Raw genomic sequence first — 18,047 nt, forward strand, 5'->3', positions numbered from 1 at the left:
GCTCTGAAATAGTACAAAATTGCAAAAAACGTGCTTTGTGTTCATAAGCAACACTGTGGTGTATGTGGGGGGGCAGGGGAGGGCAGACGGGTGTACATGTACATTTAATTGAATCTAATCCCCTAACCGCTTCTCATTAACAGGTTTCATTAGAGATATTACGCTGTCTGAATGCAATAGTTAGGAAATGGCTCACAAAATCACTATATTTAATTCTCCTCTAGAATGAATGAAGGCATGTAAGATAAAGCCTCAAAAATCACCATGGTATCTTTTTTTCCCCTTAACTGTATTTAACTTGATATAAGGGAGGTGGGGGATCTATACACACAGATTCCAATTATTCTTTTGACAGCATCAGCTATGTGTATATATATTGTGAGGTTTTGTTTGTTTTGTTTTCCTTTCCTGTTAGTTATTTTTGAAGGGTCACCTAGTCCTAACAAAATTCCAGAAAAGGATTTCAGATGGATATAGGCTAACCACCGTATTTACTCATGCATTGGATTAATGAGCTGGAGCTCCAGCTTGTTTGTTACATAGTGTTTGGATTTATATTTACCCTTTTCCTAAATTAATGTCAGTGAATGTATTTATTAAACTATCAGAGGGATAACCGTGTTAGTCTGGATCTATAAAAGTGGCAAAGAGTCCTGTGGCACCTTATAGATTAACAGACGTATTGGAGCATAAGCTTTCGTGGGTGAACACCCACTTCGTCAGATGCATGTAGTGGAAATTTCCAGAGGCAGGTATAAATATGCAAGCAAGAATCAGGCTAGGGATAACAAGATTAGTTCAATCAGGGAGGATGAGGCCCTCTTCTAGCAGTTGAGGTGTGAAGACCAAGGAAGGAGAAACTGCTTTTGTAGTTGGCTAACCATTCACAGTCTCTGTTTTATCCTGAGCTGATGGTGTCAAATTTGCAAATGAACTGAAGCTCAGCAGTTTCTCTTTGAAGTCTGGCCCTGAAGTTTTTTTGCTACAGGATGGCTACCTTTAAATCTGCTATTGTGTGTCCAGTGAGGTTGAAGTGTTCTCCTACAGGTTTTTGTATATTGCCATTCCTAATATCTGATTTGTGTCCATTTATCCTTTTACGTAGGGACTGTCCAGTTTGGCCTATGTACTTAGCAGAGGGGCATTGCTGGCACATGATGGTGTAGATTACATTGGTGGACGTGCAGGTGAATGAACCGGTGATGGTGTAGCTGATCCGGTTAGGTCTGTGATGGTGTCGCTGGTGTAGATATGTGGGCAGAGTTGGCATTGAGGTTTGTTGCATGGATTGGTTCCTGAGTTAGTTACTATGGTGTGGTGTGTAGTTGCTGGTGAGAATATGCTTCAGGTTGGCGGGTTGTCTGTGGGTGAGGACTGGCCTGCCTCCCAAGGCCTGTGAAAGTGAGGGATGATTGTCCAGGATGGGTTGTAGATCACTTATGATGCATTGGAGAGGTTTTAGCTGAGGACTGTATGTGATCATCTGGCTGGGATGATTTAATTGGGTATGGGTCCTGCTTTTGAGCAGGGGGTTGGACTAGATGACCTCCTGAGGTCCCTTCCAACCCTGATATTCTATGATTCTATGATGGCCAGTAGAATTCTGTTGGTTTCTTTCTTGGGCTTGTGTCACAGCAGGAGGCTTCTGGGTACTCATCTGGCTCTATGGATCTGTTTCCTTATTTTCTCATGGGGGTAACATAGTTTTGAGAATGCATGGTGAAGATCTTGTACGTGTTGGTCTCTGTCTGAAGGGTTGGAGCAAATGCGGTTGTACCCCAGCGCTTGGCTGTAGACAATGGATCATGTGGTGTGTCCGGGATGGAAGCTGGAGGCATGAAGGTAGGCATAGCGGTTGGTGGGTTTTTGGTATAGGGTGGTGTTAAAGTGACCGTCACTTATTTGCACCATGGTGTCTAGGAAGTGGACTTCCCATGTAGATTGGTCCAGGCTGAGGTTGATGGTGGGGTGGAAGCTGTTGAAATCGTGGTGGAATTCTTCCAGGATTTCCTTCCCATGGGTCCAGATGATGAAGATGTCATCAGTGTAGCGTAGGTAGAGAAGGGGCATGAGTGGACAAGAGCTGAGGAAGCGTTGTTCCAGGTCAACCATAAAAATGTTGGCATATTGTGGGGCCATGCGGGTGCCCATAGCAGTGCCACTGGTCTGGATATGTATTGTCACCAAATTTGAAATAATTGTGCATGAGGATAAAGTCACAGAGCTCAGCAATCTGTTGTGCTGTGGCATCATTAGGGATACTGTTTCTGACAGTTTGTATTTCATCTGTGTGTGGGATGTTTGTATAGAGAGCCTCTACATCCATGATGGCTAGGATGGTGTTTTCTGGAAAATCACCAATGCATTGTAGTTTTCTCAGAAAATCAGTCATGTCACGGTGATAGCTGGGAGTGCTGGTGGCATAGGGTCTGAGTAGAGAGTCCGCATATCTGGACAGTCCTTCAGTGAGTGTGCCAAAGCCCGACAGTCCCTACATAAAAGGATAAATGGACCCAAATCAGATATTAGGAATGGCAATATACAAAAACCTGTAGGAGAACACTTCAACCTCCCTGGACACACAATAGCAGATTTAAAGGTAGCCATCCTGCAGCAAAAAACTTCAGGACCAGACTTCAAAGAGAAACTGCTGAGCTTCAGTTCATTTGCAAATTTGACACCATCAGCTCAGGATAAAACAGAGACTGTGAATGGCTAGCCAACTACAAAAACAGTTTCTCCTTCCTTGGTGTTCACACCTCAACTGCTAGAAGAGGGCCTCATCCTTCCTGATTGAACTAACCTCATTATCAGTAGCCTGATTCTTGCTTGCATATTTATACCTGCCTCTGGAAAGTTCCACTACATGCATCTGACGAAGTGGGTGTTCACCCACGAAAGCTTATGCTCCAATAAGCCTGTTAGTCTATAAGGTGCCACAGGACTCTTTGCCACTTTTATTAAACTATGTTGTGGTTGCAAGAAAGATCCATAGTACATTAGAATTGTAAATGCTATCAAGTAAAGTAAATGCAAATAATTAACAAGAGTGTGCCTAAATGCAAGTTGGAGACCCCAGCAAACTAGCTGTAGGCTGCAACACTCAATGCTCTCAATGTGGTGTGATCTTATTTAAATTTTATTCAATGAGCCAGAATGACCCCAGATGCAGGGTTTCACAGGAAGGTATGGTCTCAGAGCAGAGTTGTACTTAATTTTGTTAGGGTAATGTACAGCATGGACACCATTTTCTTTTGAAAATGAACTTTTAAATTCTTAGTTCAACACTCATATGGACTGTAAACTGAATCAATCACATGGAATTATTAGAATGCATATCAGTGAACTCAGTGCTTGAGTAGGAACATTTTCACCTACAGAAGTGACAGTTTATCAAGCAATAACTGTGTTCAGTAGTTTTCTCAGTTGTTAACCAATTTTCTCTGTATTATGTTAACAAGTAGAAACTGTCTCTTACCAGAACACTAGAATCTATTATTTTGGTGAAAATACTAAAGTAAGTATCAAATTGCTCCTGGCATTCATCAAAAATCAGTTGCAATGTGAATCTTATGTGAAGGAGCAAATGGTTTCGATAGAAGGGAGATCTGCAATGAATTTCACAATTCTCTTTAATAGTAGAGAACAGATACGTGGAAGGTATGGATTCTAAATAAACATCTTGGGCTTTGTTTTTGCTAAAAACAGTTTAAACACTTCCTCTAGCTTTGTCGTTTCTAAGAATATGCATTTTTAATTAAAAGATAATGGAATGACTTCTTTTCTGACCTCAGTAATACAGACTGGATTGCATTTCCAGTGATAGGTTTGTAAGTTACTTGCCCATACTGTAAGAATTAAGCAATGACCTATATTAGGTCATGTTAGAATTTAAAATCATCATGATAGAAAGGTGGATAAAACATGATGAATTACTTCTGTGAAAGAGATTTTCCTTTCCCTCCTCAACTCGGTTTTCAATCTATTAATAGGTACTCTTAGGACATTTGAAACTACTGCAGTAATTAGAGATACTTGATACTCAATGAATTTGAGTATTAGTTTCCTGTCATCAGAAAATACAGTATGTCAAACAATCAAGTAAAATCAAATAAGAATGACTGATGGATCTAAATCTGGTTGCCAAAATGTTTATGCACATTTCTGACATAAAAACCAAGCAATCAACCATCACTGAGCTAATGCATGCAGCTGTCCTACTTTTTTTTCCTTCCACCTTCCTGTTACATGTAATAAGCTGGGTATGCTTTAGTCTTGTACTGCAAAACCATTGAGTATCACCCATTTTGGGGCTGCCAGTAACACTAAGTGTCTACATCATTAATGGAATAGGACAGAGTCCTGTGTTTATTTAGTTCATATACTTTAAGCATATGAGATTTATAACCATTTTTAGCACAATATAAGATGTTGGAATTGTTGCACTGTTCAGTGGAATGCTTATCAAATGTTGCTTCCCTAGGGTTGCCTTTCAAGCAGATCTTTATGTTTCCATTGATGCACACTTGAAAACATTTGTAAGAAGCATAAATATGAATATGCTTTCCATTTTGCATAACTTTTTGGCTTGAAGCTGCAATTAACAGAACAGACCCACTTTTTACCTTCAATTTAAGTGGCAGTTTTCATATCGGGTAGATAGCAGTAAAAATGTATAATATTCCACTTCACTTGTATTTCCATGTCTACATAATTTCAGAGCAAGTTTTCTTAAATTAAGGGTTCGAAAAAAAATCTCCAGTGGCATTTGAAATTACCTTTTCAGTGCCATATAGCCTGTCAGATTCGGATTTTATTTGCTATCTACTACTTTTATTTAATGATACTTTACCATTTCATTTTTGAGAGCCTTTTCCAAAAAGAGTCCGAGACAAAAAAGTCTTTTACTGTTGGAGGCAGGTGAAATATACTGTAGAAGTAGGGCTCAAAATTGGCTAGCACATGTTGGCACCATTTATCTTTACTGCTTCCACACTTATTACCTGCAAGAGAGCCTTGACAAAGTGGCAGGGAACATTGCTTGGGCTAGTTTCCACATCATGAGGAAATGTGCTGACTGGTGTTCTGTTTTCTCTGACTGTGTTTAGGCAGAGAGCATGAAAACTGTTAACCATTCTGTTCCCTCAGGCAGAGGGGTATGGCTGAGCCTAAGGACCCCAGTAATCTGAGGGCAGGGGGTAAGGTGGAAACTTGGCTTCTAACTGGATGTGGAAAGGGCCATATAGAAATTCCAGCTCCATTATCCAAGGAAGAAAGGATGGGGAGTATGTTATGGTTCACTGGGTAGGAGATAGCATATTGGACAGGGCAGTATGGTCCAGGGGTTAAGATGCAGGACAGTAATCTTAAGACTAGATTTTATATAGTCACCATGGAAATTGTCATGCACGATCTACCTATTCCAGATGAGACCTGTCTCTGAGGGTTTGTCTCTACTTACCAAGGGATTGATGCGTGGCGATCAATCCACTGGGGGTCGATTTAGTGAGTCTAGTGAAGACCTGCTAAATCAACTGTCGATCACTCTTCCATCAACTCTATACTCCCCCGGAATGAGAAGCATAATCCGTCAACCCAGCATGGTGTAAACACTGCAATAAGTCGACCTAAAGTATGTTGACTCCAGCTGCATTATTCCCGTAGCTGGAGTTGTGTAACTTAAGTCAACTTAGTCCCATAGTGTAGACCTGCACTGTGTGTGTCAGTTACAAGTCAGGCCTAGTAGGGGGTACTCAAATCTTTATCTGAAGATTTTGGAAGCATTTCCTGTCAGTTTACTGTGGTCTCTCTTATGTTGCTGTTTGATCCTTTAAAGCAAAAATGTTTTACTATGTGGGTGAAATAATATTCGAAACTGAAAAAAGGGATCAAAGTTTGGTGTGCATGTGATTAAACACAGTGGAAATGTGCTGCTAACCAGTGTATATTCTGAGACAAATTCTGCCCTTTAACTGTGAGACTCTCTGAAATCAGTAGGAATAGCATGTTTGTAAACCGATGGCACAATTGTGTCCTGTGGTGACGACTTAACTCATAACTATATCTCATGACTATAACTTGAAAGGTTATAGCATTCACTACTGTTAAATGTATTGGCCCCGAAAGTGGGGTCGATTAACTGTGCTTGGGCAGGGACCTGAGGCAGTGAAGTGGGAGTAAAAGTAAAGGAGGCTTTATGCCACCTTTTTGAAGCTTCACAATTCTGAGGCTGGCCAACTGACCTCCAACATAAATTACAGTGGCCCTAAATTGTTCTAATTTATAATACACCTAGCTTCCTATGATTCCAAGGAACTGGCCTGACATTTAAGAATAGCCATAGCATAGAAATATTCTCTCCCAACAAACTGAGGGCTGGAATATGTAAGGCCAATATGCCAGCAGTACCTCTTGCCCTCCTCTGGTTCCCACTATACCAGGGCCACATCTACTGGCTTTACAGGCCTTTTGTATTAGTGGAGCAAAGTGAAAGGGCTGGAATAGACCCAAGAATGTGGTCCTTTGTGTGTACCAATAGTTTGCGTTTAAGAGCCCTATGGAGGGGTGCTGAGCACTTAAATCTCCCGTTGTGAGCAATGATTAGTTTAAAAAATTGCTGGACAGCTCTTGAGTTTACGGGGTTGGGAGGTGTTTTGTGTGTCCTGGGTGTTTTGTAAACTGCTCACTTTCAGTGAATCATCTTCCTTCCCTTTACCCTCTTGCTATGAAAAATCCATGGGAGTGAGAAATACAAGGCTGAAGAAGTGGTACAGTTTTACTGTTGTTGTGTGGCTGTTAGTCATTTAGTCGAGAAAGAAATGGTGTAGCTTTCTTGCTAAATTTTCAGGTCCAGCTAGACTTGATTTACTGCATGTGGAGTTCAATATGTGCCTTGTATTAGCCAAATACCTTGCAGACAAGAATGGCAGACTCAAAAAGCAGTGCTACAAAATATTTAATCTCCTTTACAGTTGTATTGCTGTACAATACCTGGTACAAAATTAAACTTGTTAGAAACCAATTTTATATTAACTTTCAGTTAAAAGGATGCCTCAATTCCTGTATTAGATCATAAATGCCTCTATGCTTTAATAATAAAAATCATTCCCTTCCTTTTCTACAGACATTTCCACTGGGCCTGGGAGATGGACAACTCTATACCTGGACAGATGGCTTGAAAAGAAAGGACTGGCATAACTATGAAAGTATTCAGAAAGATGCTATGCGTACAGGTATGGTGCTCAAAGTAAATGTAAATCTTTCACTCGTTTTTCCAGTGAGGCATTTTTCCATTAGAGTATTTGCAGATGCTAGCTTTCTGATGTTTGCTCACATTTCACTGCACTATCTCATCAGGACATGAGATTTCAAGTTGAGATTTTTTGGCCAACTAGAAATAATACCTTGACTGGCAGAATAGGTAGGTGAAAAGAAAAAAAGGTTTTACTAGCCCTTATATAGTAGTTGCATCTTTATCATGCTAGCTATAAGTGAAAATGATTTATTCTGTTCTTTTTTTAAACCGCTCTTGAAATCATAATTAAATAGACTAGGAGTCATGCTTTCAAAAAAAAAAAAAAAGAGAGAGAAAAAAAGATGCTTTACTTTACAAAATCATTGTTGTTGGAAGGTCAGTTCTCACCCAGTATCAAGAACCTCAAGGTTCTATTGGGCACAAAGGAATCCAAATAAGTTCTAAGCCTACTAATATGTTAGTAACACTGACTCTACTTGTGGTCTTAGTCTGTCTCATTTATTCTGGCCTTCAGATCACAATGAGATCTAATAGTATGATAACCCTTGTTATATGGCTTTATACCACAAATGGAGGAAAAATGTCAGTGGTATTCCTTGAAGTGCTCCTCCCTCCCACTCATAAACACAGGAATATGCTCCAATTTACCACTTTTTTGTTGCTTAATGTAATTTATAACTACCCTATATGAAAGGGGTTAAATTAAAAGGAGTACTAGAATCACAGAAATTTAGGGCTGGACAGGTCCTCGAAGTCATGTCCAGCTCCCTGTGACAAGGCAGGACCAAGTAAACCTAGTCCATCTCCAACAGGTGTTTTGTCCAACCTGTTCTTTAAAACTTCCAAAGGCAGGGATTGTACAGCCTCCCTTTGGAGGGCTATTCCAAAGCTTAATTACTCTTAGTGTTAGAAAGTTTTGTCCTAATAGCTTACCTAAATCTCTCTTGTTGCAGATTAAGCCATTACTACTTGCCCTACTTTCAGTGGACATGGAGTATGGTTGATCACCATTCTCTTTATAACAGCCCTTAACATATTTTGAAGGCTGTTATCAAGTCTCACCACTTTTCTCAAGTCTAAATATGCCCAGTTTTTTAACCTTTCCTCATAGGTCAGGTTTTTAAACCTTTTAAACATTGTTGTTGCTCTCCTCTGGACAATCTCCAATTTGTTCACATCTTTCCTCAAGTCTGGTATGCAGGATTGGACACAGTACTCCATCTGAGGCCTCACCAGTGCCAAGTGGAATGGAATAATTACCTCCCATGTCTTACTTACAACATTCTTGTTAATACATCCCAGAATATTAGACTTTTTTTTTTTTTGGAACTACATCATGTTGTTGATTCGTGCAATTTGTGATCCTCTCTAACCCCAAGATACTTTTCAGCAGTAGTACTGCCTAGCCAGTTATTGCCCATCTTGTAGCTGTGCATTTGTTTTTTTCTTCCTAAGTATGTTACTTTGCACTTGTCTTTATTGAATTCATATTGTTGATTTCAGACCGATTCTCCAGTTTGTCAAAGTTTTGAATTCTAATCCTGTCCTCCAAAGTGCTTGCAGTTCTTCCCAGTTTGGTGTCCTCTGCAAATTTTGAAATTTGATAAGCATTTTATCCAAGTCATCAGTGAAAATATTTAATAGTACCAGACCCAGGATTGACTCCTGTGGATCCCTATTAGATGCACCATCCCAGTTTGAAAGTGAACCATTGATAATTAACTACTCTGAGTATGGTCTGTCAACCAATTGTGCACCCACCTTATAGTAATTTTATCTAGGCAGCATTTCTCTAGTTGATTTATAAGAATGTCATGTGGGACTGTGACAAAAACCTTATTAAAATCAAGATCTCTTCCACTGTTTCCCCTATATCCACTAGGTCACTAACCCTGTCAAAAAGGTGAGGAGCAATAGTCAAATCCTGCCCTTATCAGAAAAGTGGTTGAAAGTCCATATGCTGTGGCAGTTTGGCTTCTGTGAAATGAGTTTTGTTGTCTGAATTAAGTTGCCAATGTTCAGTGTCCACATCCCAGAAAGTACCGTTACAGCTTATTCTAATTGACAGTGTTGTTAGGCTCAGTAACTGATCTTGCAAGGTTCTGAGCACTCACTGCAATCCAGTAAAGCATTTAAATGTGCTTAATTTTATAATCTCACTGGCTTTTTTTTATCAAGTGCAACACCGCTTCTAAAAAAAATTATCCTCTAATCTCCCCATGTATGTCCTAAGTGAATAGGAGTGGAGCATGTAAAGTTGTTACAGGAAAATACGCAATTGACATACCAGGTTGGACAAGTGTTCACTCAGTATTCAATCTCTGACAGTGACAGAGTACCAGATGCTTCAAAGGAAGGTGCAAAAAAACAATGGAATTAAAAGTATTTTTATTTTTGTGTGTTTATTTTTTGTTGTTGGGGCTTTATCTTGCATGCATGCTTGCTGAGGAATGTGATATGTTTGCTAACTGAGGTGGAAATTTTTTTAACAAACCACTTGATATTTTGGCAGCATGTCACTGATCCGCTGTATTATGACTAATTAGATTATTACCAATTCCTATCCAAGGAATTGGAGTTCTAAACTGTCTGTAAAGAGCCATGCACAACTGTGGCATTGCATGAATACTAATAATCATCATAGTCTGTAGTATAATGTCAACTGAGAAATTAGGAGAGACTGTAATGTAATTGCAGCATCCAAGAGTCATCATCCTAATCTGCATGTTTAGCTCTAGGAGAATGTCAGTAGCAGTTAAATAAAATTCTAATATCTTTTCTTATTGTCAATAATAATTAATTAAAATATATTGATGTATTTATGGCTTTAGCTTCCTTGCCATAGCAATCACTGCAAGATTCCTTAGACAGTCAACTTTGGCAGGCAATGTCTAAGCAGTATTCATTATTATTCATTAGATTAAAATTAACTTTTAATGAAATCTTTCCTTTGACAGTCACAATATAATAAAGCAGGTGCAAGGTTGGAGTGCAAGAGACTCTGAATGCACTCTGTTGGGACATACTGTATTATTTTTCTTCTGACTACCAGAAGAAAATTTATCTGAAATCTACTTCTGGTTAAAATTATCTAGGGAATAATCCTCTCAATCTGAAGACATTAAAATAGCAGCAATGAAAAGACTTCTCCTGAGATTTCAGAAATGTCAGTCACAGCTCACTACATTGAAAAATATAAATGAAGTCTTTTTAAAATTCAGCTTCACTGTTTATCTCTAAAGCTCACATTTTCCAAGGTACAGGGGATGTTAATTTCATAAATCTAATTATGGAGAGATGCTAGTCTAGCTGTGATTAAGGTTATTGTTACAAGTTTTGTTCTAAAGCCAAAGTTTGACCCTCTTCTAGTTTCACTGAAACAAAACCAATGTGCCTGTACTTATGCACTTGTGGTTCTCTATCCGGAAAGAAAACTGGGACAATTTTGAGGTTAAATAGACAAGCCATTTGCAAGACATGACAGATGTATTTCAATTTATACAAAATATTCTAGCCCATCTTTTTAACATCATATCTTTTAAATGCCTTTGCATTTATTATGAAATTCAGAATTTGGTTTGTTTCCTCAACAGGACTGCCCCTCTGTGGGCTGTGGAGGTCCATTTGTGGTGTGCTCACAGTCTCCAGGTCTCATAACTATATTCCAAGGTCACATCTTGAGCAGGGATAATATCCAAGAAGGGTGTAGGTGTGGGATGGCTCTGAGCTGGAAGAAAGAGACAGGCCGTGATGAGGTCTTGATGTAGCAGAGGACTAAGGTGAGAGCTGGGCTATATCTACCCAGTCTAAGCCCAGATCTATAGACTTGGGCTTGCACTACAGTGCTAAAATCAGCAGTGTAAACATTGCAGCCTGGGCTGGAGGGTGGGGCTCTGAAGCCTATGTGGGGGGATGGGTTCCAGAGCCTTTACTGCAGCGCTGGCTGCAGTGTTTACACTGCTGCCTTTAACAGCAGCGCAAACCCAAGTCTGTAGACTTGTGATCTGAGACTTGCTGCCACAGGTTTTAAAATGCAGTATAGACATACCCTTAGTTGTGGGCTCCTGCAGAGATTGAGCCCCTCAGAAACTAACCTTTCTTCTTTGAGTGATTATCCACACAGATTCCACTCTTTGCATGCATGTGACCCATATGCAGCACGAGATCGGATTCTTTTGGCCAGCAGTGTCTATTGGGGATGGGCCTGCATTCTAGTTCCCCTTGTATCCACTCCCCTGGAAGCATAAAGGCCAAAGCAGGCCCAACCATGCCCCATGCCTTCTTATTACTTATGGCAGCAGACCTGAATCCCCTACTCTGTTGGCTTGCTCTTCCTATAGTGCAGTTTAGTCTTCCTTAGCCTTTTATAAAATGTGTAATTTTCTTTTTATACCAGCCAGCAAAGAAAAATATATTTAAATATAAGTCTGTTAAACTAGAACCCACCCCCATGTACAAGGTATTGGCATTATAGCAGATTTAAGACCAAGGTTTAAGACCTGTCCTTCATGAAACATATCAACATCTATTAATGACTGCACTTCCAGTGTCTGCTTTGTCTTGGAGAAGGACATGTCCCAGAGTAGTATTCAGTCTGTTGCTCTTTTCCAGAATACTCACAGTGAAGGAGGCACATCTGGAGCTCTCTCTTCTAGAGAGATCAGAACTGGCCACCTCAGAAACCGAGAGGAAGGCTACGAAAGGCCTCCACCATTGGGTTAGTCTCTCGGTGCATCAGTGAGCTGTTGTTCTGTCCTGAGCTCCAGGGAGACATCCACTCAAAGGCTGCATTCGTTCTCCACTATGTTATATCAACAGAAAGGAGCACCACCTCAAGGATGAGCCCAGGTGCAGAACACCATCCCTTGTACCTGACAGAGGCAGAAGGGTGGTCAGACTTGATTTGCCTCAGGCTCATTCATCCAAGGGTCATAAAAGCCCCAGTGAGGGCTCAGCTTAGGGTTTGGGATCCACCTGAGTGTTTTTTCTTGTCGGATCAAGGCTATAGTTTGTACACATGCTTTGAGAATCGTTGGGATGAAAGATATTATGTAAACAAAAATTAACCCACATCGCTATTTACACTTTTTTTCAACATGGTTATTTAAAAACTTTAAGACAAACACACTTCTGTGAAACAGCAAAATGTCCCATTGATTTTGCCAGTGGACAGTTCTGTTCCAACCAGAATAATGCTGTTCTTGACCCCAAACTTCCTCCTGTACTATACCTTAGGAAATATATAATCTTTTTTAAAAGAAACTACACCTTTTTCTGCCTACAGTTCTCCATCTGTGATCAAAATAGAAGTTGATTTACAACACTTTTTGATCTTCTTTCTGTTAAAATGTATCTATAGCACCAACATTAAATTAAATATTAGATAGAACTGCTGCTTTTCAAAGGTTCTAGAGTCAGATTCTGAGGGTTCTGCTCGTAGCAGAATGTGTCCCTTTTGGGAGAACAAGGAATCTAGTTCTTTGTTTCAGGTGACTACACATATTTGAGTTGAATATCAATGTAATTGGAGAGAGTCCTGTCCTGGAAGTATGGGCATTGGTGTTGAGAAATATCAGGCCAGCCATGACATTGAGCGGGCTTTTGTTTTGAGTCATACATTGTTCATTTAGGGCTGTATTTTGTGTGGTTTTTCAGAGCTTCTTCTCCCATGGGGCTAGACCAGTGGTAGGTTTAACATATTTCAATCTGTGCATGAAGCAGAGTTCAACACAGCGAAGGCTTGGGCAATGATGCCCTGAATAAATAAAAGTCTGAGCCACCTTTTTCCTAATTAAATGTGTTTTCATCAGCTGCCAGAACTTTGACAATGGCAGAATAGCTGAATAATAACTTCTGATACCTGGCTGTGCTGATAGCTGTTGGTTAACCCAGTACACCTGGAGAGTTAGTCCACATAAGTATTCTATTTAAATCAGGCAGGAAACGTATATTTCTGAAAGAACATGGTGTATGGTTCACCATTCTCATAGTGACTGAAATTTCCATCTGGCACATGATATATAAATACAAACAAAAGTGAAGGTGGTTTACTGTATGGTATTCTTGGAACTCTACTTGGCTCTGGATTTACAGGTAGCAGCAAATATCAGATGGCTTAAACTGTATGTGAAATGTTTATTTTTCCATATTGCTTCTCAGGTGTGGCTATTCATGATTTTTAAAAAAGCAGTTTCTGTGTTCTTTTCCCATGATTAAGGCTACTATTTAGTCATGGGTATTTTTAGTAAAAGTCATTGACAGGTCATGGGCAATCAATAAAAATCCACGCCCCCATAACCTGTCCCTGTCTTGGGGCACCTGCTGGGGCAGGGAGCCACTACTGCATTGGGGCAGGGCCAGCAGCACTGGCCACCGCTGCTCGGGTCGTCCCTGGGGTCAGCTGCCTGGGGCCGCTCCAGCAGTGGCCGATGTGGCCGTCTGCGGGGCCGCCTGAGAATCTGGCTGCAGAGCTGCTCCAGCAGCAGCTGGTGTGGCCGTCCCCAGGGACACCTGAGCAGTCTGGCCTTGGGGTCAGCCACACTGGCCACTGCAGAAGTCATGGTGGTTGCAGAAAGCCATGGAATCCATGACTTCCGTGATCTCTATGACAAACACTGAGCCCTACCCATGATTTCTGGTGGTTCAGTAATATCTTTCTTAGGCATCCAGAAAGGAGGTTGCCGTCTTTCCTTTCAGAGACAGACCTTACTGTATTATCTGTGCCTTTTGTCAACTTGAGGTTAGATTACTAGAGTGTATTCTATCGTAGGCTGTCAACAAGCCATTTGGAGGTAGTGTAGAATACGATGCCCTGCTTATTAAGTGGAGTTTCTTGTAGAGCACATAGTCTATTCAGAACACTGATCAGACAAGCAATCGATCAACTTCCTGTTGAAGTTTAAGATTTACACTGTAACCTTTGAATGATGTGGGTCCCAGCGGTTTCAGAGACCACATTTCTTGGGCACTACAGTGATTGTGGCATTTGAGGTTATGTAAAGCACTTAAGCTAAAAGCATTTACTGGCACAATGAGGTGGGCTGGTGGCAGAGCAGTCTTAGCAAGGGTTTAGAACTGGCTTTCTTCCCTGGCCTCTCAGAACCCATGTTGTTGGCCAGAATAGGTAACTCACCTATTCTCCTTGGGTACTTCCTGACAAGCCTACTTTATAAAAGATGTGATTGAAGAGGTGGTAGAGATGGGGTTGTGAGACAGTATTAGGAGATTTTCTTCTTTCCGAGATCTTTGGGTGTGCCCTTGCTTTTTTTTGTTCTTTTTGGTTGCCTCTTATTGTATTGTAAAGTATTCTTGTAAATCTGTATAATTCAGTTAGTTAAAGTAGAAGGTATACAGGTAATTATTGCCCTTTTAAGAGACGCTCGGTTACATCACCTACATTCACTAGTTTAAATGATCCTGAAGACAACTTCCTCCTCTGCAAAAAGCAGTGGCACAGAACTCCCTTTTATTTCCCAAGCCTCAGCGAGTGTGCCTCCCTCTAGCATCTTTCTGCTTCACGCACTGCTGCCCCCTTGACTAAGGAATTAGAGTACCTGGGTGGCCAGGTGTATGTCTCACAGATACCTATTCATCCCTCTTCCTCTGAAGAGGTGCAACACCACATGCCAAAAAATGTGCTCTAATTCACATTTAGTGTTCTAGGAAGTAGAAGTGGAGCATGTGATGTGACTATATGACCATAGGAATTGGCAGATAAGGGTAGGCTATCACACTGCATTTGTACTAACCCTCTGGCATTCAAGGAATAAACCATTGTTGGCCATTGGTACCCTGCCCCAATCCTGGTCCCTAGAAAGAAACCCTTCTTCTGCCTCTGCTTCAGGTGTTACTCAGATCATCAGGGAGTAAATAACTAGGCGTGTGTGGCAAGTATGAAACACTATAGCTGGCTGACCTTACCTGCATGAAGTCCTGGCCACTCATAGACGAGCTAAGCAGTGCGCAGTAAGACTATTGGTCCAGATAACAGGGAGGGATGAGTCTGCCATGGTTGTAGAAACACTTACCCCTAATAACTTGTTGCTGCTCAAGACTATAAAAGGAACGTGGCCTGGGGACACAAAACAGATTTCTGGGTTGTATATTTTTTGCTTGTGCTGCAAGAGCCTAACAAAAAAGAGCACCTCTACATATACCAAAGACACTTCAAGGAAAAAATTAATCAGAGCCTCCTGTCTCTTACTGAAGTGGAAGGCTGTGCTTGGTTATGTTGCTCATAGATGGGAAAGCTTTCTAACTGTCCTCAGTGGTTGACTGATGCCATGAAGTTTGAGCATTTGCATCCCTTTATATTGATATAGAATGAAAACTGTCTTCTGTAACTGTAGCTATTCCTACAAATATCTAAAGCTAACTTCTTGGCCTCAATAATCTCCTTTTGTTGAACAAGTCTACAGGTAAATTTTGAGGTTTGTATGGGTGTTTTTCTCTTTCAATTTCAATCTTGTTGTGTTATGAGACGGTAAATAGGAACACCTGAACTAGTTTCTCTAGACATTTCTTCATATGTCTCTAAGCAAAACCATCCTAATCTTCTCAGTCTCTTTTCAAATGGAGATCTGCCCATGCTTCTCCTCATTTTAGTTCTTGAATCATGCAGTGAGAGGAGCAAATCAGGAGAATATGCTGCTATTGGGGCAAAGGGACCAGCCAAGTAGCCAGTTACTGCTAGTGATCCAAGCCCCAGGCTGTGCAAAGGATGGAAAGTGAAAAACAATGTGTAAAAATGTTTTGAATAAACTATGGTGCCTATCAGAGTACAGCCCTAGTGAAACCAGTGTTATTTCATCTAGTCTTGCCAAGTACTTGTATTCAAAGAAAGGCATGGATCTCTGTTTTTGCACTTTAATACCTGTAATAGAAATACTAGCGAAGGGCATTGGAGAGTGTATGTTCAGAGATAAGTCAGTCTTTCTCATAAACCTAACAAAACATAAATAGCTTTGATAGACATTTTAACAGTTTCTGATTTTATTTTTGCCTAATTTTGTTGCCTTTTTGCTAAGCAGTTCAGCAAAGCAGTCAAAGATTACAATTGCTAAAAAAAGATTAATCAGAGTAACTGATTTTAGTGCAGCTGGTGTCATAACTTATTTCCGATAAGAAATCAGCATTAAGCTAAGAATAGTTCCTATTAATTTAAGCTCTTTTGGGAATTCAACTAAGAAACAGATGACATGTCTTGATGAGGAACCTGCTTAATTTACATTAAAAAAGCAAACAGTGAAAGGCACAAACTGTACAATGGCATAGTTCTGTTCAGATGAGTACTGAGCAGTAAGCCACATCGGCATTTCTGAATCAAACTGGAAATATCACCCTCTAAGTAGGGATGTTAATCCTCCTGTTAGCAAACTTCATCTTATTTTTTACACTGATCCCAATCCTGCAAGATGATGTATGCCTCCTGAAAAGGGCTGTGTATTCTTGACTCCTATTAAAGTCAATGGCTGTTGCAGTTGCTCAGTACCTTGCTGGACTAGACTTAATTTGCTTACCTAAATTTTCAGTTTGGTTCTGCCAAAAAAATTGATTTTTACTATTCAATTTAGTGGAGTGCAGGGGTGTGAAATTATATGGCATGTATTACAGGCAGGGCAGGTATTGCCACCTATAATTAAGGTTGTCCCAACACTTCCCTTTACAAGATCCTGTTTTCAATTGCTTAGAAGACTGCCAAACACAAACAGTTTGGGCTTAAATTTTCCATGCCAAATACCTCTTAGGTTGATTATTTTTTGAGCCTAGACAACATAGAGGAGGAAGCTGTCTGATTCAAATGTAGAGGGGACAAGAGGTGGATTAGGGTGGGGTGCGTGTGTGTGTAGTGGGATATGGATTGAGATAAGGAGTGGGAGGGAGAGATTAACAGGCTGAGCAAAGGCCCTGAGACAAAGAGGTAAGGCAAGGGAGGGGAGATGCTGGAATTGGACAAAGAGTCTAAGGGGGGAGACTGGAAGCCAGTGGGGATGGGGGAAACTGGAAGACAAAGGATGGAGAGAGACTGATTGGATGAGGAGCCAGGAAGGGGGAGAACTGAGAAACTGGAACAAGTATGAGGCTCCTGATAAGTGGAGATCAGAACTGGCTAGTGGAGGCAGCATGCTGAGATTGGATGAGAAGCTGAGAGTGGAGAGAGAGGTCTGGGACTAGAACAGATTGGTGGGAACAGGGCAGAAGAATCTGTAACCACTGGAGCATGGCCCGCTCCAGAACCTGGAATGAAATTATTATAAAATTTCTGTGTCTCACCATTTTGGTCCACAAATATTTGTGGAAGGCACTGGCCAAGTGTCCCATGCCTTTCTAGTACTGCTGCTCATAATGGATGACAACATACTACTGTTATCAGTCACTCTATTAGCTCAAGTGGCAGAGGTCTCCGTGGTGCATCCAAAAGTTCCCACCCTGCAGATGACCCGTATGCATGGCAACGTGAGTACGTTAACATCAAAGCCTAAGAAATGTGCAACCTTAATTCAGCCCCCTTGTGCATATGCATTATGATAGTCTTTAATTGCATGATCATATTTATTTTTTTTTCTGGAGGATCTCTCTCCCACTGCACAGGACTATTGGTGCTCTTGGGATGAATCAGGCTTGTGTAGACTGTTGTCTCTAGGACCCTTGCCTCATTTGTTACAGAAATTGGAAAGCGTGCAGTGAATGAAGCAGGGGTTGAAGAAAGTGGAAGGACAGTCTCTCGCCATTAAGGCAGTAGAACGTTGCCCTGGAGAATTAGATTCTATCCTTGCCCCTGCCACAGAGTTCC

At 40.8% G+C, this 18,047-nt stretch overlaps 1 protein-coding gene across 4 annotated transcripts in view; it reads left to right on the forward strand.

Moving 5' to 3' along the window:
* GALNTL6 (polypeptide N-acetylgalactosaminyltransferase like 6) overlaps positions 1-18,047 on the forward strand; it is a 935,360-nt gene that overhangs the window by 358,012 nt on the left and 559,301 nt on the right. For all 4 annotated transcript variants that reach the window (XR_012158633.2, XR_013635712.1, XR_013635713.1 and 1 more), the window contains one exon: positions 7,124-7,232. Coding sequence is in view for 1 of the 4 variants with exons in the window: in XM_073341635.2 (XP_073197736.1) it covers positions 7,124-7,232 (109 nt within the window). In the remaining 3 variants the exon portion in view is untranslated. The remainder of the gene's footprint in view (positions 1-7,123; positions 7,233-18,047) is intronic.

The sequence above is a fragment of the Lepidochelys kempii genome, chromosome 4 (genome assembly GCF_965140285.1).
Source record: "Lepidochelys kempii isolate rLepKem1 chromosome 4, rLepKem1.hap1, whole genome shotgun sequence".
NCBI classification, from domain to species: Eukaryota; Metazoa; Chordata; order Testudines; family Cheloniidae; genus Lepidochelys; species Lepidochelys kempii.